The sequence below is a fragment of the Parasteatoda tepidariorum genome, chromosome 10 (assembly GCF_982258835.1).
Source record: "Parasteatoda tepidariorum strain Cologne lab strain chromosome 10, Ptep-v5.0, whole genome shotgun sequence".
Classification (NCBI taxonomy): domain Eukaryota; kingdom Metazoa; phylum Arthropoda; class Arachnida; order Araneae; family Theridiidae; genus Parasteatoda; species Parasteatoda tepidariorum.
Window position 1 is genome coordinate 8,760,386 of NC_141764.1, and position 26,306 is coordinate 8,786,691.

General features: G+C 28.9%; 2 protein-coding genes and 1 pseudogene across 3 annotated transcripts; all 3 read right to left on the reverse strand.

The window, feature by feature from the left end:
- Positions 1–944: 944 nt before the first annotated feature.
- LOC147802133 (uncharacterized) lies at positions 945–14,314 on the reverse strand. Its single transcript, XM_087153796.1, has 6 exons — positions 14,241–14,314; positions 12,297–12,532; positions 11,720–11,922; positions 5,008–5,120; positions 3,902–3,990; positions 945–1,015 (listed from the first exon to the last, which is right to left on the reverse strand). Exons 1-4 carry the CDS (start codon positions 14,312–14,314, stop codon positions 5,115–5,117), a joined length of 519 nt encoding a protein of 172 aa, XP_087009922.1. The 3' UTR covers positions 945–1,015; positions 3,902–3,990; positions 5,008–5,114.
- LOC147802134 (uncharacterized) lies at positions 14,190–21,899 on the reverse strand (annotated as a pseudogene). The gene is made up of 6 exons (XR_015429916.1): positions 21,876–21,899; positions 20,588–20,706; positions 19,957–20,095; positions 18,075–19,063; positions 16,443–18,028; positions 14,190–14,340 (listed from the first exon to the last, which is right to left on the reverse strand). The product of XR_015429916.1 is annotated as an uncharacterized LOC147802134 (transcript).
- On the reverse strand, positions 20,588–24,960 carry LOC147802135 (uncharacterized). The gene is made up of 3 exons (XM_087153577.1): positions 24,661–24,960; positions 22,286–22,549; positions 20,588–20,718 (listed from the first exon to the last, which is right to left on the reverse strand). The coding sequence occupies exons 1-2, from the start codon at positions 24,746–24,748 to the stop codon at positions 22,290–22,292; spliced, it is 348 nt and encodes a 115-aa protein (XP_087009703.1). The 5' UTR covers positions 24,749–24,960; the 3' UTR covers positions 20,588–20,718; positions 22,286–22,289.
- Between the last annotated feature and the right edge of the window lie 1,346 nt (positions 24,961–26,306).

A 26,306-nucleotide genomic window follows, 5' to 3' on the forward strand; every position in this document is an offset into this window, starting at 1 on the left:
TTGACACTTAGTACGTGAAAATTCGATCATTTGAACGAAAGTTATTCAGGGTGATAGCTTTTTTTTTTTGGCCGACTGTGCATTTAAGCAGGAATTCAAAAAAATCTCAGTCCCTAATACAGGGTACATAGCCAGATTTTTCAACACAAAATAAGCATCTTTTAAGTACTTTTTTAACACTCAAGAAATATTTTTAATCACTTTCCAAAAAAAAAATCATAATTAGGATCTTACACTAATCAAAATTATTATTTTCTATCATTTAAAGTTCTTAATTTATAAGCAAAATGTCAATAAACTTCAAAAATATTTTCAAAAATTTTACAGAATCATGATAAAATAACTAGTTTCTGACAAATATTGCATAGAAAATTGTGAAAATCATGCATTTTTTGTAATTTAAAATGACAATCGACACGGCAAAGAAAAAATATATTTTTAAAAGATAGAAAATTAAGCACTTTTTACAAACCCTGAACAAACAAAGCAACCTCAAAGGCTTTTGAAAACTTAGATAAAAAATAAGCAAGCACTTTTTAAAAACATGGAGTCAAGACAAGTTGTGTCGTTCAAGGCAGAACTAAAACCAAACACGCTAATAAAATTATGCATTAAATAGAATTAAACAGTAAGACAGAAGTTGTCCTGAATCATCAGTAGGTGATCTTTCAACATTTCTTTTGACCTAAAATTGCATATGATTAAAAATTCTAAATTGTCTGGGATTTTTTTTAAAATTGCAACACTTTGTTAAAGTAAATTGACTAACATTTTAAAATAATTGATTCCAGCAATGATCGAATCTTTAACTTATTTATTTAAAGAGACTAATTATTATTTAGGGTTATTTCATACACACTAACTGTAATAACACGCATTCTTAAAGGAAAAAAGTATTCTCAAGTAAAGAAAAAAAAACATTTAAAAAATACACACCTCCAGAGTGTTCCTTTAATGTACTAACACATCTCCAATGTTCCCATTACTTCCAGCTGCTGTAGAGTCAAGACCATATCTATTGCATTCAAAAAGTGGTTTACTTCATTAAAAATTTAATAAATGAAAGAGTTTACAAAATTACAAGTAATTATCTGTAAGGAATAAACTAGTTTAAACTAAAACGAATGTAAACTAAAAGTACCTGAAAATTAAATTGAATCAATAAAATGAATAGACATTCTTTTAAAAGAAGTTACTTATTATCTCAAAATATAAATGTGCTCTTTATGCAAAAAAAAAAAAAACTGTCTATAAATACCGTAAACGCAACCCACAGGAAATTGTGCACTTAAAAGGTTGTAATTTTTACTATCCCTCTAAATGGCAACGCATAAAAAATCTTTATGTAGCTTCTTAAAAACCAACCAGCACATAGTAAAAGCAGGGGTCAGGTCTTCAGAGAGGTACCTATTTTGTGAAAATTTAGACATAATTTGCGAAAAATTAAAACTTATATTAAAAAATCAGCACAAAAATAGGGATTTATCGTTCCTTACGGGATATGGAAATAAAATTTTAAGAAAAAGTATTTCGTGAAACAACCGTTTTTCCTAAAATTTGTGAAGGTATCGCTAAACGGTAGTAAGTTTGGGCTGTACGAACCCCTGAAAAGTCTCAGAATTTTTTGCGCCAAAACAACCACCCACCAAGAATTAGATAAGAGGAAAATGACTCTTTATACCACATTTTTCTGATAAGAGGGCAAGAGGAATCAGACTAAGCCACAGTTGTATATAAAAAAAAAGGCTACTTTGGCCTATCAACTATTTTCGTCAAACCAGATATTATCGCTAATAGGTAGCTTCTGCTCCAATAACCTCAAGTTTTATAATATTTACTCTGTAATCCTTGACTAAGTTAGCTTTCTTAAACGTATTGAAATATACTGCGTTTTTTACTTCGCTTCAAAATGATTCGAATTTGGGGTAACACTGAAGAGCAGTTGTTTGCGCTTTTGTAGCTATCAGGAATTTTTGCGGCCGAAATGATTTATAATAATGTATATAGTTGGATTCAAGAATAAGTCAGTGCTTAATTATTAAAAAAATAGAGGTTTTCACTTTGTTTTGATTCTTTTTATGACACTTTATTACGCATTTTTACGCTTACAATTCTTTTGCTGCTATTATTCGGTAAATTTGATGGATCTAGAATGTTTATTTTAGAAATTGCTTTTCATTATGACGTCATCAAAACATTTGCGCAGTTTCGAGAGCATTGACAAATCGAAAGGGTAATCCAAAAGTACTAAAAATTTAATGCAACTTTTACAATACTATTAAATTTTAAATTCAATTTCTAGTTTAACTAAGGCATTAAATTTTTATCAGTCTCCGACAATTTATATAAGTGTTAATAATAAAACAGTAAATAGTTTGTTTACATAAGCCTTTCTACATTTAAGATATTTTAAAATTTATTTTTCAAAAAAGAAAGAAATATTAAATAGTGAAATTTCGTATGTACTATAACTTTTCAAGCTATAAATAAAAATTTACAAAATTTTTCAGAATTCAAGATAATGTATTATCACTTCACAATCTCACAATTAGGCAAGTGGCAGTAATTTAACAATTGTCAGTTATAAATGAATTACATTCCTTAGCTTTCTATTATTGTATCTATTATTATAGCTATCTTATCTATGGAATCACGACGAATTGAATATGTAAAAAAATGATAATGTAAATTTGAAATTTGCACATAAGAACAATACATTAAAAATATAATTCGAAAAGCCTTGTGAAATGGGAATAAAATGGTAAACGAAGAAAAATCGGGATAGAATTGTCACAAATTGAACGTGTCATAAAGTTCTGAGAGAAATTCGTGATTTGCATGCCATAATAACACCGCATTAAAAATATTGGAATTTTAGGAATTGGATTTTATTCCCGAGTAATAACTGTCAGCCAACAATGAGAAATTGTTACAGAATCGTCATAAACACATTTAATACTTCAAACATATTTAATAGTGAAAACTCAAACTCAAATTTCGAACGTTGTCATAATATTAATTATAATATTATATATAATATTATATATAATAGTATATAGTAATAATAGCATATAGTAATAGTGTAATATTAAAAATCAGAATTTGAAAAAAAAACTACGAGAAAAAGGATCGCAAAATAATAATTTCTGGAATCATCACGAATCAATCACTTCAAAAAGTGATAGCACAAATTTGAAACTCATCTTTCATTCACAAACATTCAAAGACAAACAAATTCATTCAAAGACAAACAAAGTGGCCGTCCCTGTAAAAGCCTCACCTAGAATGAACCCTGGGTGTGATATTTAAAATTATTAATTCAAATACAAACTTTTTATAGTCTCACTTAATGAAGTATGTCTATTTTCAAATTGAGAATAGTTGATTACTTCCAAACTAGAAGAAGCCTATTTTTAGTGTTGGTATTTTAGATGTTAAAAAAAAAGCTTGCAAACATCACAATAACCTAAGCAAAACATCAAGGGAGTGGTAGAAGTTTTGAAATCGATTAGAGCACAATCTTTTAAATTTCAGAGTACCAATTGCGCACTTTGAAAAAAGATATTTTTAGAACTGTTTCAAGCAAATAACTTCGTTTAACCAGCACATATAATTAAAAGACAAGTTTTATATTTCATTCAGATAAATGTATTGATGTTGCACATAAGTTTATCAATGAGCCCAACTCATAAAATTACTGCTCTCCAAATAGTTTTATCTATTTTTTTAACAATTTGAAGCAAAATTATTCAGAAAAAAAGCACAACAATTCATAGCAAAACTGTCAGTAGTTTGGATACTATTAAAGCAACAATTACACCACTGACCAACATGGCACAAGAAAACTTCAGTAAGTTTAGTTAAAAAACAGAAATTTAATAAAAATAAAATATCAACTTACCTTCGGATTTGCTATATCATTAGAACCTTTTCCTTGCCACAAGAAGCTAAATATTTTCCACTACCAGACCACCAGACAATTTACGCAAGCTTAAATTAAAGAATAATTAAAAAACTTTAAATTCAACAAAAATGTTTCAGTATAAAAGTGTGAATGTAAATTTAATATTTCTATTTTAAGCAGAAAACAAAATTAAAAAAGCACATAGTTTTAGGCAAAAGTGCTAACAGCATTTTTAACAGTCACCAGTTTTTCAAAAATTGAAAATTGTAAGCCAATAAAAGATTGTAATTAATTCAATTGTACCATTGGAACCTTATCCATTATATCATTAGAATCAATAATATCATTAGAATTAATAATATCATTCGAATTAATAATATCATTAGAATTAATAATATCATTAGAACCTTGGCATCGCCACAAGCTAAATATCTTCCACTACCAGACCACCAGACACAATTTACACAAGTTTAAATAAAATGGTTTAATTAAAAAAAACGTTATATTCAACAAAAACATTTTAGTATAAAAGTGTGCATATAAATTTACTATTTATTTTAAGCAACAAAAAAAATTAAAAAACATAGATTATTTTAAGCAAAGTTATATTTTTAACAGTCACTACTTTTTCAAAAACTGAAAATTGTAAACAATTAAAAGAAGAGTATAATTAATTCAGAGTATTTCTAAAATGAAGAAAAATCTCCCTAACTTTTTCAAGTAGGTTTATGTAAAATTTGAGTGCTGTATATATCGTTTTAAACTAATAAAATTTGTTGTTTAAGTTTTCAAATCAATAATACAACAAAAACTTTATAATTCTTAACAAACATAAAGTTTATTTCTTAATCTGAAATAGTTGATAAAACCTTTAATAAATTCAGTTCCTATGAAATTTTGCCTGAACATGCCTAGGATGATTACAGTTTCCCTGAACACGAGTATATGAAAAAACGTGTTTTGTAGCACATGAGATACATTTTCAGCAAAAAGAAACAATCAATTAAAAGATTTATTGTCCATTTTTTATAGTTAGTCACTCTGTGGCATATGGAGACTTAATTTTGACCTATACTATACTGGTATATATAAATCGTAATTACCTAAATGATTATATCCATTTGACACAAAACCTTTGAAACGCTTCCATGTTTTTCATCTACTTCTTCAACTACAGGAGACATGTTCCATATAACAATTCGACCAGTGTTCATACCTACAATTTTTAAGAACAGTTTAGAAATTATAATGGAAACATATTTTCTTATTTCTGTGGAAATTTTAACATGAATAACAAATAAAATGTGAAAAAATAATAATGAATGCAATAGAAACTTTTGTATCAATCAGCAACACAATTGAAAAATTCTAATTTTCATCTTCAGAGCTCAAAGTAACATATCTCATGAATTTAAATGTTGCACTGAGTAAGTTTGCAAGTTTAAGAAGAGCCAATGTGTTTAATATTACCAAGGGTCTGTCCAGTTATTTTGGGAAAGGTCCTGTTTTTGTAAAATTGTGAAAAAAAACTAATCATAATTTCTGAATAAAAAACAAGCGTTAAGTCACATTCTGTCAACCAGGTTTTGTGAATTTATGCAAATATGTTCCTGTTATTGCAAAAATTGCTAAAGACCTTTTCAAGAATTTTTTAAGTTTTAAATAGATACAAGATTCTGCTCAACAATTGCTGGTACTAAATTAGAGATGTAACATACAACAAGATTCTGCTCAACACAAAATATTCATTTCGGACAAATAATAAAAAAAAAACAAATTCACTCACATTTTTAATAATTTTAATTGACATAATTTAAATATTGCAACTTAGTTACCTATCACTTTCAATGTGTTACACATTAAGTAAATTTAAACAATTCAGATTCATAATATTTTATTTAAAAAATTGCCAGAAATGAATTTTTGTTTACATAATACTCTATTAATTTTTTGAATAAATATAAATTGATCAATTATTCATTTACAAAAAAAAAATTATCATTTAATATCAATAAGAATGCGCACACGCTGTTTATAAATTTAGAAATATTTTCTTAGAATACTACATTTGGAACTTAAACTTAGGAAAACTTGAAAAACTTAGTTCGTTTCGAACCGTCTTTTTGTCCCCCTCCCCCGGAAGGGTTTATTCGATTAGCAAAACAGTAATGAAGATAAACAACTCAGTGAAGGGTCCGATTAAAAGATAAATTATTTTGTGAAGGGTCCGTTTTTATGAAAAGATATTTTGTGAAAGGTCCGTTAACGGACCCAAATTGCTTCTAAACAGACCTCTTATTACAAAACTAAAAGAAAGTAATAATTATGTAATATTAAACATGGTAAACAGTTTCTTCGAAATAGAATTTTAAAAAAAAGTAAAAATAATTTTTTTCCAGAGAGCATTTTAGTTGTCTATACTCAAGCTTAACATCCAAATAAATTTGTGAATATGAAGTTCCAACAAAATTATTCCAAAATTATTCAAAAAAATTATTTCACACTTACATATAAGATTTTTTTTACAGGGTATCTGCTACATTCATTATTTTGAAATTCATGACTTTCCATGGCTCAATCCAACATTTTTCATGACTCAACAAAGTTACTATTTTCTCTGACAAAAATAATAACTTTAAAAAAAGCATTATAATTACATTAATTGAAATGATAGGTATAACCAAAACTGTTATAGTCTGCATCTTCACATTTAAAGATTTTAAATTTAAAAAACAGTGTAAAGAAAGAGTTGAAGCAATAAAATAGCTGGAAAAGAATACAAAAGCAAAAAAAAAAAAAATTTTCTGCAGAATTATATTCTAAAGATACTTTTCACGTTCATGTGAAAGTCTCCTGATTTTTCTGTTCTCATTTCGGAATAAAAAAATTTGCCAATGACTGGCTTGCTTCAGTTAGAATTTTGAATTGATGAAATAAAAAAAAAATAACAAATAGTCTGAAATAACAGAAGTTTAAAAGATAGTTCGCTCTAGAAATGATGTTTTTTTCTTCATTTTTTGAAAGAACACCATAATTCTTAAAGAACATGATAAAAACATTTTATATTTTAATAAAATATGACTGTAAGTGGGGATTTTATTATTAATTCAGATATTCAGAACACCACGAAATTTGAGGGGGGGGGTAAATTCCATTTCAAAAATTATATTTTATGGCAACCTAAATCTATGACTTTCCATGATTTTCTTTTTAAAAAATAGTTAAAATCATGACATTTTATGACAAATTTCGTTCAATACCGAAATCTATGACCTTCCAGGTGCACAGATATCCTGTTTTTTTAAAAAAGGAGTGATAAATATTGATTCTTTTTTAATAAAAATCATACAAAGCCTTGTCACCAATCTATAATTTCCAAGTGATGAAAGGATTTATAACCATTCATGATCAGCTGAGGTGTGGACAGCTGTCTATGAATGTTGTGTAATGGAATTAGAAACAGCATTTTATGCAGAGAAAATTTAAAAGTTGATAAAATAGTGCATACATGCTAATTGAAAAATCTGGCTGTACGCTAAATGCCAAGTAAGCATTGAACATTGAACCAGGCCACTTGGATAAATTTTGAACATTTTCTAACCATCCTGATATTGTTTAAGCTTTTCAAGAGAGTCTTGTTCCTTTAGAGAAATTGTAAAACATAAGTTATTGCTAGAGTTCTAAGAATTGGAAAAATGTTGTTAGCAGCCAAAACTTTGTGTTTGCTAATAAAAATATTAGCACTTCCTCTAATCCTAGTTTTTTTTCATTCAATTCATTGAAATTTTGTTAAATAAATCCATGCATAAAATCAAATACATACATCAGGGTTCTCACTAAATTTTTTAACAAAATTCAATGACTTTTTTATGACTTTTAAGGACCAAAAATCGAATTTTTCAAAGACCTATTCGATATTACAGTTTATTACAGTTATATGCTTAAATACATGTCATAAATTTTAAAAATACGCAGAAGCAGAAATTTTATATTTTTAAAGCACAATTCTTATTTGACACCAAAAAAATTATTTATTAAATTTATCAGTTAATAATACAAATGGTTGTTAATATATACATTGTTGCTTCAAATCACTTAAAAACTCATATTGTCAACAAAAAAAAAAACCTAATTGACATACGAACGATACTAGCCAACATTTAAAAACTAGTTTCAGTGAAACTCTTCATAAAAAGATTAATGAAGTGAATAAGAATTAATGAAACTGAATTAATGAATAATGCACACGGTGCGCCTTAAGCAAAGTTAAATAAAATGCTCTTACACCTAGAAAATTAGAAGAGATTCTGAATTTACAATGTTAACAGATAATAAAAATCAAAAAATCAAAATAATCTGTGGAGAGATTTTTAAAAAAATCCACTTTGAACATTTTTGCGCACTAAGTATGATATTTTGGAAAATCTGACGTCGTTTTATATCAATAGAAAGGAAAAAAATTATGTAATAATGATTTTTCAGTTGTAATTCTATTAAACTTTTATTATTTAAACATTTTACTGCTGATAAAATATGAAAATGTAACATAATTTAATTATAATTACATCAATTTAAACATGTGAAGCATTATATCTACAAACAGCTCTCGAAAGGTGTTTAGAATAATCCGGGTGATTTGCAGCAACCTTATTAATTTCCCAGGAAGACTTTAAGAAATCAAAATGTACGGACTCCATCGCCTGCTCCCCAAAAAATGCTAAACCTTCACCGTTTTTGTCACAGAACTGTTCAATGTGAAAAAAAACTGCATGAACCTTTGATGTAACGCTGACACCTAAGTCCATGTAGCTCTTTTTGAAAGCTTCTATACATGCTTTGAAATTTTGGTCAAGATTATCTCCGAAGCATGCAGAAACCACTTTTTTGAAGTCGTCAAATACTTTAACGCACTTCAGTATTTCTAGATTTTCAAACTGGTGCAGAAGTTCTTCTTTATCCAAAAGTGTTTTGCATGCATTTCCTTTAAACCCAGAACGTCCTCGTCTGATTTCACGCTGAACATGACAAGCTTTTGTCCATGTCAGCGTTTCATTTTCACACTCTTTCAACATAAGCGTGAAAACAGTGTTAACAACACCAAGCATAAGGTGTAATTCTTGCGGTGGAATAATGTCTAGGAATGTTTTGCCTCCAACAGTTGCAATTAGCGGTGGATGAATGCAATTGAAATAATCTTTCGCTTTGTTTTTTGAACCTTTTCCTTCAGTCAGCCAACTTGTATAATACGATGACACATTTTTGGGGGATCTCAATTCGCCACAACTGCTTAGCTCATCTTTCTTGGTATAGCAATAAGTGCATGGGTATGCGCTGCTGTGCGACATTATACCTGCTAAGATATTCGCTAACTTCAAATCGGTTGCAATTGTGCCGTGGAAAGGACTTATATTCAACGTTGAAATGAGTTGATCTACATTCTTATAATTTTCTTGTGCACTCGGAACGGCTGCTAGAATGAATAGTCGTTTAACTCCAGAATCCTTAAATTTCCTTGCAGCTATCCCCTCATCATACTTAGCACGCTTACAGCTGCACTCGAAGTCCAACTCATTTGATTGTACAGAAAGACATATTTTTAAAAATCCACCTCCTCCATTAATATCTATTTTTAAGTGAACATCCAGTACATCTCGTTTATTTTTCACATACTGAACAAAAGCAGGAACATCTTTGCAGTTAACTCCAAGCGCAGGAGCATTCGAGACTTCATCGCTTTTTATACAAACGAAAGGCAATTCCTTAAAATCAAAATAATCGTTGAAAGAATGAGCTGTGGTATTAAGTTTTGTTTTTTATCCTGGTTCAATTGCTTTTCTACTTCGTGTACACACACGAATGGAAGCTGACATTTTTAAGGTCACAGTGCTCGTGCTAATTTCACAGTGCTTGTGTCGCTAAAGTCGATTTAAGTTTTTATTATTCTTGTCTTTTAAATAGTGGTTCATCGACTATAATTAACAATTAAAAAACTTCTAATAATTATAAAATTTATTATAAACGGTTATTATGAATATTCAGTACAAATATGTTATTTTTTTTTCTATTTATAAGTATAAAATGATGCTAACATTTCTGAAATATCGTACTTCGTGAGCAAAAATGTTCAAAGTAGATTTTTTTAAAAATCTCTCCACAGATTATTTTAATTTTTAGATTTTTATTATCTAAGAACATTGTAAATTCAGAATCTCTCCTAATTTTCTAGGTGTAAGAGCATTTTATTTAATTTTAGTTAAGGCGCACCGTGTGCATACTACATCAAACAAGTACAGTAAATAATTAATAAAGTTAGTATGATTGTACGGTTATTAAAATATAAATACTATTTTTTAATATGTTAGATCAAATTTTAGGTTACAGGAAATGGATATAATTAGATAAAATATCAAAATACATCCATTTAACATATCTGTTTCAATTTTAATAACGAATTATCGATTTTGTTACATCAGAATATCAGTAATGTATTTCAAACATAATAAAATCTATTGTAGAACAATATTCTACAGATAACTAAGATTTACCAGGCTGCTTTATTTTCTTTAAAATATATCCATAAAATGCGAAGCGTGGTTTTTAAAACTTTGTGAATATGCGTAATTTTCACTAAGCATAACTACTAAATTGCATTTACATAAATCTAATTTACATATATACTATATGCAAATCAAAATTATAAGAAAAGTGAAGTAAGTCTCGAAGACTGTAAATTACGTATCACAATGTGTGATTTGTAAATTGAAATTGAAATGCGGTGTATGTTTTTTAAATCAGAACAATATGAATAGCAAATGATACGAAACGCACGAACTACTAGTGTTCAACTCCATAGTCTTGTCATTTTGAACCCAATCCGGAAGACGAGGAAACTCCTGGATCAAGTATTGGGAGAAATTTGTTCCTTGGGGGACTTTATGAAACTAACTAGCATGGAGGAAAAAACCACGAAAACCTCCTGGCTACAAGGGAACTCTTAACCCATGATCCATCTACCTCTGAGGATATTTCGCGTCAGCTCTGTGGTTATTACTGGGATTTGAACTTTTGAACCCGGGTTCACCTCATTACAAGGCAACGTTCTATCCCCTAAAACATCAAGGCTCAACTTAAACAATTAACACTCAACACACTGCAGTGCTAGCAAAAGCACCATCTGTTGAGGAATAAGAGAAGTATTTTTGTCATCAGTGGATATTTCATCACCAATTTTTTTTTTTTAAATTTCAACAAATACTGAGAATTTTGAGAATATACAGATAAACAGGAGATAGTCATAAAATACAGGAGTCTTCGTTAAAAAACAGGAGACTAGGAAGGTATGCAATCACACCACTGACCAACATGGCACAAGAAAACTTCAATAACTTTAATTCAGAAACAGAAATATAATAAAATTTAAGATTTCTATATACTTACCTTCATATTCAAGTATGAATATGAATTTACTCTAAATATTTCGCAAGGATACAAGTTCTTTAATTTCTCTTGCATTTATTTATAATGAAAATTGTTTGACTAAATTATGATAAATAATAAATAAGTCACCTGTATGAATCCCTACAAAGATCAAATTATAAATACTGATTGAAAAGAACCTCATGAATTTAATTTGCAACTGCAACAATTTCTGTTAAAACTGGACAATATTTTTTTCTTATTAGAATAGATTATCTGACAATGATATTAAATGTCTAACAAATTTCAACAAAAACAAAACAATTTACAAACTTTCACATAAATAAATAAAAACAGTTTTTTAATAGATACATGGATGCAAGCATTAAATTTTATTACCTCTATTATGCTCTCATTGCCATCTAGTATTTCGCATGTAACTCTGTTTTCAAACAGTAATTCGTCTTCATCACTTATCTCATCTGAATTTGGATCGTCATTTACAGCAGATTCTTCACTTTGTTTAGTTTGATTTTTGACTGGTGATTCAGGAGATTTAATTTCAGGTTGAGAACTAATCGGGGTCCCAGATTGCTCTGCTCCTGTCGTTAGAAACCAAAATGATATTCAGTTAAGTTTAAATAGATACTAAAATTTGGAACAATAAAAAATAATAGCACTGCAATAAGTTCCTAATATTGAAATCTAGAAAATAGTCTCAACCAAGGCTTGCAAATCAATTTGACAAAAATTGCTAAGATGCTGAATGGAGTGGATAAATGATACCAAAGGGGGAGAAAAAAAAGAGGCTATATTCAATATGATGAAAATGTTATGCATATTGAAGAGCATGCATTAACCAATAATATTTAATTAGGTAATAAATGAAATTAATTAAAAAAATATATATAACTTAATACATAAAAAAAACATAAAATTTATAAGATAAACTTAACAAAATTTCTAACAAGCTTACCAAATCCAAACTTCACGCCTGTTCCAAAAACAGGTTTAGAATTAGTGCCACCAAAAGACGTCTGACCAAAAAAGCTATTATCAGGCTTTTCTTTAAATGAAAAAGAGAAAGGCGAATTATTTGAGGTTTCTTTAGCTTCTTCCTGTGCTAAATCTCCAAAACGAGCTGAAAGAGATCCTGGAGTGAAATTGGAGTCTACTTTTTTTTGGAGTCGTTTCAACTTTGAATGAGAAACTCTTTAATGCATCAGATGAACTATTAGGCTTCTGGTCTTCAATTAAAGAAGGAGCATTGTCAATAGATTGTTTAAATTCCTGAGCTAGCTCTGCAGTTTTGAATCTAATGGCAAACAGTTCTGGTGCAGCTTCATTTTCAGAAAAGTCTGTCGCTGCCCATGTAAGAGATTTATCACCACGTCAATCAAATTTAATATCTTTTGTCAAGGAATGATTTAAGCAAAGTTTCACAACCTAAAAATAAACAATATTTAATTATTTTTTTAAATCTTTAATACTCAATAAATTACATTTTGTAATGATTGCATTATATTTTTAAGTTACTGAAAAAGTATAACTTTGAAATTTTTAGCAAATTTTCCCAAAAGTATATACCTCAATCTTCTAAATCAGGAACTATTTTTAGATAGAGGAATGCTGTTGACTTTTCCTACTTAGAACTCTGTTCCATTTTATTAATAAAAATGTATACCAAAAATACCCACAAATATATGTATATTTTAATACACTAATATTTATGGCAGGGGTTCGCTCAAGTTTTGTGGCACCTTTAATCCTATTATTAAAGTTTCAGGTAAAGTCATTATGGATACTATTTTTAAAAAAATTATAAAATATTTTTTTCATAGTTACACTGATCCAAATATAGTAATATGGTGGTTAATAAGAAATAGTGGGAGGCAAAAACTGATTGCTATATGGATGAATAATTGTTAATTTCCAAATCAGTCAGCACTTTAAAAATTAACCACACAAACATATCCTGAATCTGTGAAGAAATGGAGCGTGAAAATGTCATTATTCTTTTCAACTAACAATTAATCCTGTTTAATAATTTCCGTTTCCCAGTCATCGAATTAATCTCTAAATTAGGCGAGGGGAGCAAAGAATACATTCGTGAAAATTAGATTGTATTATATATAACTAAAATGTAATTATATATAACTAAAATGTAATTATATATAACTCTATTATAATAATGGATTGCTGTTGAATTAATTGCAAAAATGTTGAATGGAACAATGTTATAATTACACTTTTTGTGTAATTACTAGTGAAAACTGATATAGTAAAGAAAAAAAAATTATTTTGGAAAAGGGAAACACTTTTTTAAAAACAACTACCGAAAAAAGTACTATTGAGGGCTTTTAAAAAATAAAAATCAAGACGCGCCTTTAAGCACTCTCCTTCCACCCTGTTTTAGCAATAAGAGTTACGAATAAATACATAATAAAAGGACTATAGCTTGTCATATAACAATTTAAGAAGATTTCTGAATAATGATTTTTTTAAGGAGAATCAATAAAAAATTTTGGTTTTAATTCTTTGTGTAATTATTGCTAAATCAATTATTAATCACATTTTTTTCTTAATCATAAAATATGCACTTGTGTACTATTATCTTTAAATGGGAGGTTTATGTTATTTTAAATAGAGACTCTTAGTAAGAAAGGACCCATACAATCGGAATTCCCATGTCCTAAGGACCCCTAATTTCTTAAATCTAGCAAAATCACTGTACAAATACATAAAGTCCTTTTTTGTGAAACAATATGAAGAATAAAACAGATACTTCACAATAAGTTACCATTGATGAATATTATAATCATATAATACTTTTTGTTTTATTTTAAATTTTATAAAATATTACCTGCTCATCAATAAACGTGTTTTTTTCTTTGGTCTTATCATCCAACAATATTTTTACATCACCAAGACCTCGTTCTTTCCATTCTCCATCACAAAATCGATAGAGCTTTGCTCTTTGAGTGAATAAGGCATTTTCACTTTCTTCTCCTGTCTTCAACCTATGAAAAATATTCAAAAATAAAATTAACGGATTAGTTAGGTGTAAGGTCATCCTCCTAAAAGATTGCTATTAATTTGAAAAACTAATCAATTGGAATTGCTATTTCAGTAATTCAATTATTCAAATTATTTAAAAAACAGAAACATTGAAGAAGCTATAATTAATACACTATAACCACGCATCGCAAGTTTTGCAGCAATAGAGCTACAGCTTATTTTTACTGACATTAGGAGGTCACTTCCAAATTCCACTTTCTGTTCACCAGTACTGCAGTCAGTTTTCCTTTTGCTCTTTTGAGGACACAAAAGCATAGAAAGAGACGAGGTGGGTCAGGGAATAGAGCGCTAAAGAGGTGCCCAGAGTTTGAATTCCAACTATGACTGAAACCTATTCTGCATCTAGCTCGCACCACCCACAGTGCTGATGCAAAATTTACTCAGTGTTAGACAGATCATGGGTTAGAGTCCCCTTGCCGTCAGGATAACCGTGGCAGATTTTTGTAGCTTTCCTATCCATGTAACGCAAATGTGGATTAATTCCATTAAAAAGTCCTCCCCAAATGCAAATTTCTCTTAATACTTGATTCAGAAGTTCCCTTGTAAATAATCCATAGATTAATGATTTCATTACTTTTAAATATTCCATGGATTAACAATTTCTAAATAACCAATATGGTTTCACATATTTCTTAGTTTTAAAATTTATTTACAAATAAATTTTCGTGATTGGCAAGTTGCACTTATAGTACTTTTCGTATTAGTTTAGGAGACAACCAGTTTAATAAAGAAAGCTAAATTTAAAAAAAAAAAAAACTAGTTTCACACAAAACTTTATGCATTATAGATCTAGCACACACGAACAAATAAATTTTAAACTATTTGGAAAAACAATTACATTTTGTAAGACTTCCTTGCAATTATTTTTTTTCACTATCTTTAAGCTAATGAGCCTTCATTATTATACACGAGAGTATCAATTACAAAGCTGGAAGCCCAAAATATAAAAATTAAGGTCTGAATTGCCTCTAAATTTAAGGAAACTGATTCTTTAATGGGAGCAATTTCTAAAATACCAACATGACTTTGAAAGATATACAATTACTAATTGTTTCAGTATATCCTGCACTTAAAGAAACATTTTTAACAGAACTCAGATTTTTAAAAATATATATATATGCAAAAATGCCTTGTTATATAATAAAAGTAGGAGAAAATAGTATAAATAAGGTAAATCGTCAAGTAGTAGCAAAATACGAGGAATGATCTCTTGAGAAAATCAGCAGAGTAGGATATAGTGATGGAGGGAGAAAAGAGCTTTTATATATTTCTCCCACATGGAATGTTCTATAGTACCATCAACTCAAGCGTAATTTTCACTAACAATGGAAGTAAACCAATACCATATTTAACATGCTATAAAGACTTAGACGTTCATTTTGTTATATACCTTGTTTCATGACACATAAAATTTCTGAATTTGAAAATTCTTCAATTCCTTTCCTGATAAATAATATTTATTCTTACTGTTAGCTTCAACAAAAATTTGGAAAATACAAATATTTCAGGACATTTACTGAAATTTTTAATAATTAAGGACACTTAAGAAAAAAAAAGGAAATTAAGGACAACTTTGAGCTTTGCATTTACTACACTAAATAATAACAATAAAAACAGTCATGGTATAACACATTATTGGATTGCTAAAAAAATTAAATGACATTTACTAGAGACCTTATTCAGTTCTTCAAACTAAATGAAATAATTTTCTTATCTACCTTCAAATCAAAGAAAAAAATTTAATAAATATATGCACAGTCTAAACACATCCGGTCTACGAGTCTCTGGGAAGACTAAAACTTGAATAGCACACTCAGACATACAATGAATAAACAAAAGTTTACACTTGGTTTAATGACATTTTAAGGGCTAGGGGTCCACAGTGTTTTTTTAATCATTATCTATTAAATCTTGATTATTCAAAAATTAGCTCAGGTCAGCTAAACATGAATATTAATTTTTTCTGATATTTTTTAAGCTTTTATTTCATTGAGTTTTCAAGATTTTAAGGAGATCTGTTGCATTTATAAGCTTTTTGACTTACTTTAGGAGGTAGTGGGATCACAGGCGAGAAGTAAATGTTATCAGCATCAGAGGCTACAACTTCATCATCCTCATCAACATCAGATGGAGCAGCAGGCGAGCGCGGAGATTTGGGTGTCTTGGTAGGACTGCGAGGCCTCACACCACTAAAGTTGAACTCGTACTTTTGAGGACTGCCGAAACGAAATTCTACAGATTCTGGATCATATGGTTCAGGTTTCTGGGATTCAAGAGAACCAAAAGAAAAGTTTGTTGTTGCAGATTATCCAAACACATATGTTGGAGCTGTAGAAACAGGTGGTATGGAGATATTTGCAGATGGTTTTTGAGTTGTTCCTCCAAACACAGCCGGAGAAGATGCTACCGGAAGAGTAGGCTTAAAGCCAGTAACCTGATCAGTTTCAGTAAGTGCAGATTGTCCAAAAGTAAATGCAGATGGCTGAATAGCAGGTTTGCTACCAAATAAAAAACCATTTCCTGAAGCTGGTAAGCCAAATGAAAAATCAGAACTTGGAGAACTAAATTGAAATTTTGATTGCGAATTAGGCATTTTTTCAGAAGAATCAACAGATCCAGGCTTAGGTGTCTCACAAGATTGACATAAACTTTTATCAGATGTATTCCTTATCATACATGTTTGACAAACCCATGATCCTGGAGGTGTTTTAAACAATTCTGATAAAGGTTTATTCTTTTTTTCTCATTCATCAGTTCCGATTTTTGTGCACCATATGCCAGGCTTAGCAGATTCACATGACTTGCACATTAAGTCAGTAGATTGATTTCTTACGTAACATTGAGAGCATTCCCAAGAGTCAGCAGCTGGTTTAAAGAGTTCAGATAAAGATTTTTGGTTATCAGGCTTTTGGGTTTCAGCAACTGAAATAGCATTTTTATATGAAGTTTTACAATAGACACAAGATGACTGATTTGAGTAATTTTTGTGGCACTTAGTACTGCCATGAATCTGATTATGACTCAAAAAGTTTATCAAAAGCATCTCTGTATCCTATGCATAAATCTTTGGATTCATTTTGGCAATTCTCAAACACATTGAAAAATTGCTTTGCAATGTCAACAGATTGCAGCTAATTTTTCCTGGCTCAAATCACCCTCCGAATAATCTTGAGCAAACCAAACCCATGCTTTGTCATTTTTAGGCAGAGGTTCAAGTTTCATTTCTGGAAGAATATAGTGATTAGCACAAATTTTTAAAACTTGATCACTACGCATTAAAATTCTATACTTTTGACTGTCTTTTATACACAAAATTTTTAATTCGCCAGTTCCTCGTTCTTTCCATTGCCTTGTTTGCAAGTCATACATAAACAGTTTTGCTCTTTCACAAAATTTTACTTCGTCTCCTTTTTTGCCAGTTTTAAGTTCAACAAGAACAGGCAAAGGCACAACAGGTTTAAATTCAGCTGTGGGCACACACTCTTCTGGTGCACCATCATTGCCTTTTGTAGAAGTGCTTAAATTTGAAACTATAGGAGAGATAGACAGAGCTCCCTTTATCAGTAGGGTGTGTAAAAGGTGAGGCTGAACTACTGACCGGGGCATCATTAGGATTAAACACAAATGTTGGAGTTACATTTTGCACCATTGATTGAAGCTTAGAAAGACTCTAAACAGAATCCGAAGGCTTTTGCGATTGCGCATTCACTGTTGGTGTCCAAGAGGCTTGTAATTTAAATGAAAAGTCAGGCTGTTGATTTGTAAATGGTGTATTAGATGCATTGGTATTTATATCAGTCATTTTGAATGAGAGGTTGGAAACTTGATCAATTTTTGTGATTGCTGGCTGAGTATTAGAAAAAGGGAAACCAAAACCCTTAAAAGGTGCATTTGAAGCAGGTTTAGTTTCAACTTCAGACAATTTCTCACTATGACTATCCGAAGGTTTTAAAACTACAGGAGGGGACGAAGTAAACGAGAAACCAGAAAAGGGACTGTATTTAGCATTACTCACTTTCGTAACTTGAGGTCCATCTTTAGATTTCGTTGAAGCAACTAATATTTCTCTTTCCTTAGGATCTGGATCATTTACTTCATGAATAGTTGAAGAGGAAAAAGTGAAACCACCAAATACACTTTTTGGAGGATTTTCAGTTTCTGCAGTCATATTTACAGACGCTGACGAGCCAAATTTAAATTAGGTAGAGCTGGAACTTTTTACGGATGTAACTGGTATACTAGAAGAAGGAAGAGACACAACTGGTGAAGTGATTACATTAGGGAAATTAGGTTTTTTGTCTCGCAAACTTCACAGTACTGCATGTCAGCACAATTACTAATATAACAGGTTGGACATGACCATGATCCAGATTTGTGTGAAAATTTAGAAGCAAATGGTTTAGATCCAGGAGAACTGCCAGTTGAAGGATTATTTGGACTAGTTATAATCTTAGCACTACTACTTTTTACTAATCTAATTGCTTTCTTAAAAGCTTCTTTATATGCTAAGGCGAGCTCTGATGTTTTAAATTGGATAGAAAATTGTTCCGGTTTAAGTTCATCAGCAAAATCTTGAGCAACCCATGTCCAAGCACGATCAGATGTTTTCAAAGGTTTAATTTCCATGTCAGGAAGAATATAATGGTTAGCACGAACTTTTAATACCTAAAAATAATTAATGAAATAAAATAAGCATAATTATATGAAATGAATATGATATAAACTGCATTATATGCATTATTACTGCATAAGTCAATGGTTAGTCTATTGAATATCTCAGTAACAAAATAAAATTATGGTAAACATTCAACTATTTGATCTAATGTGACTATAGGATAGGTCATATTCGGCTTAGATAAGATAGAATTCAGAGTATGAAAAAGTTGTCTAAGATCTAATCATGAATGTCTCAGAGAAAGGAAAAAAAATTAAACTTGAAATTTTAATCAAAATTCCAAATAAATTTTTTTTCAATAATTTTTACAAAAATTTAAAAATACATAGTAGAATCAATTGATAGCTTGGTCATAAAAGTGTAGTAAAAAAGATAGCTTGAGAAACAAAGAACTGAACTATAACTAGAATGATGAAACTTCAGATAATACATGAAGTAACAAAATTAAAAAATGCTAGAAACTATTTCTAATGCAACAACACAAAATCAATGAAAAAAAGAGAAGATAACACTGATTGTCTAGTGGATGACACTTTAGGAATTACAAACCGTACTATATTAGACATGATGCTCCTCGAGCTTTGTGACCTTGATCAAATTACTGTTGATAATTTACATTTCAGATACTATGGAAAACATTCTGATTAGAATTATATATTGCTTTTAATCTAATTATTCTGAAACATTTCAACAAATAATGATAAAGTAAGATTTTATTTATGTTAACTTTCATAAAACTTTCAGAATTTAAAATTCCAACAATTGAAAACACCTGAAAATTACCTTTTAGGCCAGCATGTAGTGTGGGGAAATGATTCTACTTTCAGAACAAATTGTAAATCTGAATTGGCTGCATAAGGAAGTTCAGTAGCAGAAACCGAACTGTGATCGATGCTTTATCTGACAAAAAGTCTATTTCCAGTAAAGCTTCATCAGGGTTCTTCTCCTCTGCAGTTTCAAATATGTAAAGAACACTATCTTCAAAGCGCATATATCTTCGATCCCAGCCATGTTTGTTAATTCTAAGAAAAAGACAAATATTTGTATTAATTGAATGTAAGTAATTAAAGAATAAATTATGATCAATTTTGGTTTAAATTCGAATGTTTATTCAGGTGCTCTTAGGTATTGTTCAAGAACTATTCAGAAGTTCTATTTATTACTTTTTACTATGAAAAACTAAAATAACAGTTAAAGAAATAAATTTTTAAACTAACAGAAATATGATAGATACAAACTTGAAATATGCAATGTTTAACTTATTACAACCTTGTATACTAATCCATAACATTTGATGAAAATTTAAACGAAAATTTAAAGAAAATAACTTCAAGAATTCATTTGGCAGTTGGTCTGGCAGAAATAAAGTAGATTTGTCTTGTAATTTAATACAGTAGTTCACTTTAGTATAATAGTCCAAGTTTTAACTATTCAGTAATTCACAATTGTTTGTTTGGAGCTACTGTATTGTGATAAAACCAAATGTAAATAGTAGATACTAAGTTTACACTTACTTTGGCACTTTTATCCATCCTTCTGATATGTTTGGAATTTCTTCAACCTTATCGACTGACAGAGAATTTCGGTAATCCACAGGTTTTTGGCAATGATGAGGCACATTTTGGATAACATTCTAACCGACATTCTACAAAAAATAAAAATAATAAATTAGGATAAAATTAAAATCTTATAATGAATAAGACTTGAAAATTATATTATCTAATCCATAAATTACAATTCAGGTAAAAAAAAAAGAAAAAAAGAAATTGATCAGGCATGTATTTTTTATCTTACATGCATCACCAGATATTTAACTCCTTAATTAGAAATAACATTTAAGTGTCCCTTCTAATTTTAACAATAATGAACAGATAACTGGCACCAAACTAGAAAGAAAAAAAATTGACCTAATAAGATAGACTTAAATGTTACTGAATTATGTAATTAAATATTTAATAGGCAAAGTAAGCTTAATCTTTTTTACTGAAATGTGAAAGTCAGAAATTTGAAATGTGAAAGAGCTTTGTTGTTTTTATAGCTATTACTTAATATTTTCAAATACGTAGTGAACATTCAAAAAAGAATGTTTTAAGACTAACATGCCCAGCATGGCATGTAAAAATTTTAAGATTTTTCAAGCTCTTTGCATATAGCTGTTATTTACCAAAAAGTATAACCACGAATATAAGATATAGAACAATTTCAGCCAGGAAAAAAATTAAAACCTTATGTTTTTCATTATGAAATGAAAAGTGTGATGCATGTCTGGAAATAAAGCTCTATGACGTTCTCTTTTGCAAGAAATAGTGACAAAACATATACATAAGCTTTTCTTATCCATAGCTTTTTCCATTTAAACAATTTGGATTGATTTACTGATAATGGTTGTGGAACTAGCTGACTGTACCAAACAATCTAATTTGTTTTAATGGTAGGAACACAAAGCATAATGAAATTCATTGTCCATTTACTGAGATTTATGTTGAAAGTGTTAAGTCAAATTATTGCATGTTCAGAAGGTGTGATAAAAAACATTTGACGAAAAACTAAAGAAGCAAGGAGTGGCCTTCAGTTGTCAGTGATGATTTAATAAGTTACATTGATATGAGAGAATGGAGTTAGAGAGAAAAGGTATTTTACACCGTCAACTTTTTCTGATGAATAAGCTGGAATTGCATAAACAGTTTTGCATGAAATTGCTTCCAGGTACTTAAATTACCATAAGTTGTGTACCAATTGTGGGCCAAAAGTACCTACAGATGTCCACAAAATTAAAAGACTTAGGGTTTTGATATTTTTTACCTGATAGAGATAAGGGAGAGACATAGTTCAGAAATTTGTCTAACCGACACATTCTTTGAGGAAGATATAAGCACGTTTTGTGCAATGATGAAGCACAACGTAGAAAAAAGTTCAAGATATGTCTTTTTATATAAGAATAAAGATTGACTGAAAAAAGAAAAAAATCTTAAAACATAAGATCAGATTTTTTTCATAAAAAATTTTTTTGGATGAAATAAACAAATTTTTTTCAGAAGTTTTTGATGGGTCAAGCAAGCTAATGAGCTAGGCTTGAGTCTTATCTCTATCCTTGAAGTGATGAATTTTTTCTTTAACAGCACTAACAGCAAATTAAGTAAACTAAAGCTCAGCAGCAAAGTAACGAGACAAACAAGTCACTCAGAAAGCGCAAGAATAAAACAAAAAATTACCTTGTCATTTAACAATTGATCTTCCCTGTTTACAAAGCAAATGCAAGTCCAAGCAAATGCAACATTTAGAATTTCTCATGCACATAACCTCACAGAAACGATGTGGTATTTTATACTTCATTTCTTGAGGGTGGACAATTCTTTCACTATTTTCATTAGAATCACAGTTAGAGTTAGACTTGGAACTCGGCGAGTAAGTGATTGCAGTGTGTATAGCTCGTGCATTTGGAGTAGCAGGGGCATCAACTTTTGTAGCCGTTGATTCTGGAAAAGAATTTGGAAGCAAAACATTTTAACACAAAATTTCACAATGAAGGAAATTATATAATATCTAGAAGAATGTCGTAAACTTAAAATCATGTTTTATGCTAGTCATCACTCATAATTTAATCTGTGTAATCATATAATCTCATTAATCCAACTTGCAATATAGGACCTCCATTATGGTCTTCCATCTCAACCATTACAGATTATCCAAAATATTAAAGTGTGCCTTTAGAATTTAGATTTTTATAATGCATTTTAAAAGTAAATGTCTAAATTAAAAAAGACCTTAAAGTATTTAAAATTTTACCAAAAATCTTAAAATTATCACTTAAAATTAAGAAATTTTGCACGTAAAATTTAAAATGCACTGTGGAAAAAAAAGATAACTTCTTTTTTTTATGGTTTTTACTTTACTTGGGTGCTCCAAATTAATGATTCAAACATCTTTACATACGCTATAAGCTATGTTTAACATAAAAACAAAATTAAGAAATGTGAGCAATAAACAACTAATGTCTAATAACAGGGAAATATACTAATAACTCAGTAAAGAAGATATACTGATTAATAACTAAGTTGACTAATGCCTAATAACTAAGAAATAAACTAAGTTAATTAATAACCATAGAAAGTGTTTAGCTAAAATCCAATTTTAATGAGAAAGATTTCAGGGTACTTTCGATTTAATTTTTAAAAAAGAATATTGCAAAATTTATAATATTTAGAAAAGATATTTTTTCAGTTAAAACATATTTTTATAAAGACAAATACAATTGAGAGTATTTCTACAAACATATGGCAGTAATAATAATTTAAAAAAAGACATCTCTCACTAAGTTAACTAACTAGATTATTTTTTATAAACAAGCTGATTTTTCAAATTTTACAATATAGGGTTGAACGGGTTATCACATGATTGTATCTTCACCATTGTATCATTGTGGCAATTTTAATCATCCTAAAAAGTTAAATTAAAAAAATTTATTAATTTAATATACGTTCTTTACTTAAATAAGTAAAAATTTCATCCTAACGAGAAAAAAAACATATGTTGGGTAACCTCTGTCATGAATTTTACATTCACCATCACTTGCTCAAAACATAAATTATTCTGCAAAAAACTTTGTACTGTGATGTAAGGAGCAATTTTGAGCACACTTTGTGCTTTGTGGATATGTTTGAACACTCTATATATAATCTCGTGCATTATTATGCTTGCAATTCATAAGACACAAGATAATAGATATGCTAACAAATTTACAAAAGATTGTGGCATTTCCAAAACAATTTCTAACTGCAAATTCTTTTCCACAAAAACATGTAGTTAAAGAAAGGAAACTTTATAAAAAATTTTACAGGTTAAAATACAAAAAAGGAATAAATATTTTAACAACAAAAAAATTAGGGAACTTTTTACATTTGCAAATCTTGTGATAAATATAAGGAATTTTCAGAGCATATTTTTTCACTATAAGCATTTCATTAGTGAAATTATACAAAGAATTTCATTCTTTCAATACATTTCCCATTCTAATAAGAAATGTTTGTCATAGTATCATTTTTAAAATAAAATTTATCACTTTTTGGTCAGCTGGGCACAAGGAAATTCGACATTTTTTTGTAATTCTTCATTTTACTTTTTTTATTTTATTTAATTTCTATCTGTTTAAAAAATTAAATAAAATAAAATAAAAAGTTGACAGAGGTATATTTTTTTGGTGACTTTTTACTTGCACCTGGGCAACTGAAAAGTATCCAAACTTTAAAACAAAAATTGTGAATTAAAATTAAAGCAATGTTATCAATACATAATTAATTTTAAAAAATTATTATTTAAATACATTTTAAATGGTGAAAAATTTACTTGCAGTTAACTTATTTTCTGCAAAATATTTTTTTTTCTTTCTAAAAGAATTTTGTTAAATATGAAGAAAAAAAATTCTTTTAGAAAAATTTCGTACATTTAAAAAAATAGGGAGATATCTAATTTTTTTAAGTAATAACATTAAATATAAGAAGTCATTTTAAGGAATAATGAGAGTTACAAACTATGTAATAATGGCAAAATAGATACAGATCAAATAAAATATACTCAATTCTTCACATACTCTGTCTCTGCAATAACATTTTTTCTGCTCTAGCTTGACTCAATTGATCTTGCAGCCTTCGACAACGACTTCTTTCAGTTTCGAACATTTTTTCCAAATCTCTGCTTTGTGGAAGTTGCTGAGGTGCAGCTTTCTTCCCAATCAATCGAGCAATAGGCTAAAATTAAGTAATTTTTCATCAATATTTTATTTTTTGGTTCTATGGATACTTCATCAATTTGAATACTGGGTGTATTTTTAAAAATGTTTTTCTTTTAAAATGCTCCCAGGATACAAATGTTTTTTTTTCTATAGATCACATAAACAACTTCCGGTATACTCTTAAGAAATGTAAAATTTTTACTCAATACAGTCCACATAATTAAAGTACAACACAGTATTTTTAAAAAAGTCTTGACTTACCCTTTTTTTTCTTTTCCATATTCTCAGTTTTCTCTTGGAGAAAATCAGTAAGTTTTACCAACTGGGAAATAGTTTCTTGCATTTTTATCTTTTCATAATCATATTTAGCCTACATTTAAAAAAATGTGAAATTATTATATAATTATAAAATATTAAATACCAAGTACATACTAAAACAACTGTTAAACACTATAATTATAAAAATAATCATGTGTTGTAATAAAAGAATTTGACTATACAACAAAATTAAAAGAAAACCTACTTTTTCACTATCTTTTTCATTGTAAAGTTCTTTGATTGATTTGATTGATTTTGAAACAGTCGTGAAAATATTTGGTGGCAGCAGAAGAGCAGCTGGCAGCCAAAAGCAATCTAAAAACAAATTTTCTCAAATTAAGTTTTCAACATAATTTTTTAAGTTTTTAAACATAGTATGATAAAATTGCAAAATCTGGCAAAGGATGTGAAATAAATAAGAACTTGATAAAGAATTAAGACTATTTTGTGTGTAGCGAATTTTAAAAAGTTCTTCCACCAAGGAAAATAAGAATAGCTTTAGACTAAGTGGACACAATTAGTCTATGTGTGCACAGTGTATGAAATATATAGTATATTTATAAATTGAAATGAAAATATATTTACAAAATTACAACCCTTTATTTCTTGACAAAATAATAGTTATGCTATTATTAAATCAAAAGATATTTTTTTATTTTTAAAAAGTCGAAATAAAAAATAAATGGTCTAAATATTAGGTTTAAAATTTTACTAACAAAAAGGATTTCAGGCAGCTTGATATTTGCTGTTGGCTGGTAGAAAGTTTAAAAAAAATAATAAAAATAAAAAACTTTTACTGTAGAAGATCTATAAAACAAAATTCTATAAACCCTAAAGACTCCATTTTCAAGTTTTGTGCTATAAAGTGCTACTATATAGTATGTAGGTAATTACAGTTAAGATATTAATCACTTAATAAGATTAGAATTCTAATTAAAACCAGGAAATATCAAATGCAATGTTAAGAAATATTTATGCGAATGATTTTATACCTAATACTTACACGAATCAACAATTTATGTTATGTTCATTATAAATGAATCTAAAGTTATTGCTTTTCAACTGAAGAAGATAATTTTTAAAGTTCTAGGTATCCAATTCAAACTTTTTTTATTAATAACCTTTTCAATATTTTTTACCTCAGTCTTGTTTTCGAAAACTTTAAAGAATTTTCACAGGTTTAGTTT

Bases quoted from the DNA above. Each gene is read 5' to 3' on its own strand.
- LOC147802135 (XM_087153577.1), bottom strand. From the start codon at position 24,748: ATGTTCGAAACTGAAAGAAGTCGTTGTCGAAGGCTGCAAGATCAATTG. The intron at 22,550-24,660 runs GTATGTGAAGAA...ATTCTTTTCCAG, and splicing joins AATGTTATTGCAGAGACAGA to AATCAACGGCTACAAAAGTT.
- LOC147802133 (XM_087153796.1), bottom strand. From the start codon at position 14,314: ATGCCTTATTCACTCAAAGAGCAAAGCTCTATCGATTTTGTGATGGAG. The intron at 12,533-14,240 runs GTAAAAATATTG...GATGCATTAAAG, and splicing joins AAGAACGAGGTCTTGGTGAT to AGTTTCTCATTCAAAGTTGA. The intron at 11,923-12,296 runs GTAAGCTTGTTA...TTCTAACGACAG, and splicing joins AGGCGTGAAGTTTGGATTTG to GAGCAGAGCAATCTGGGACC.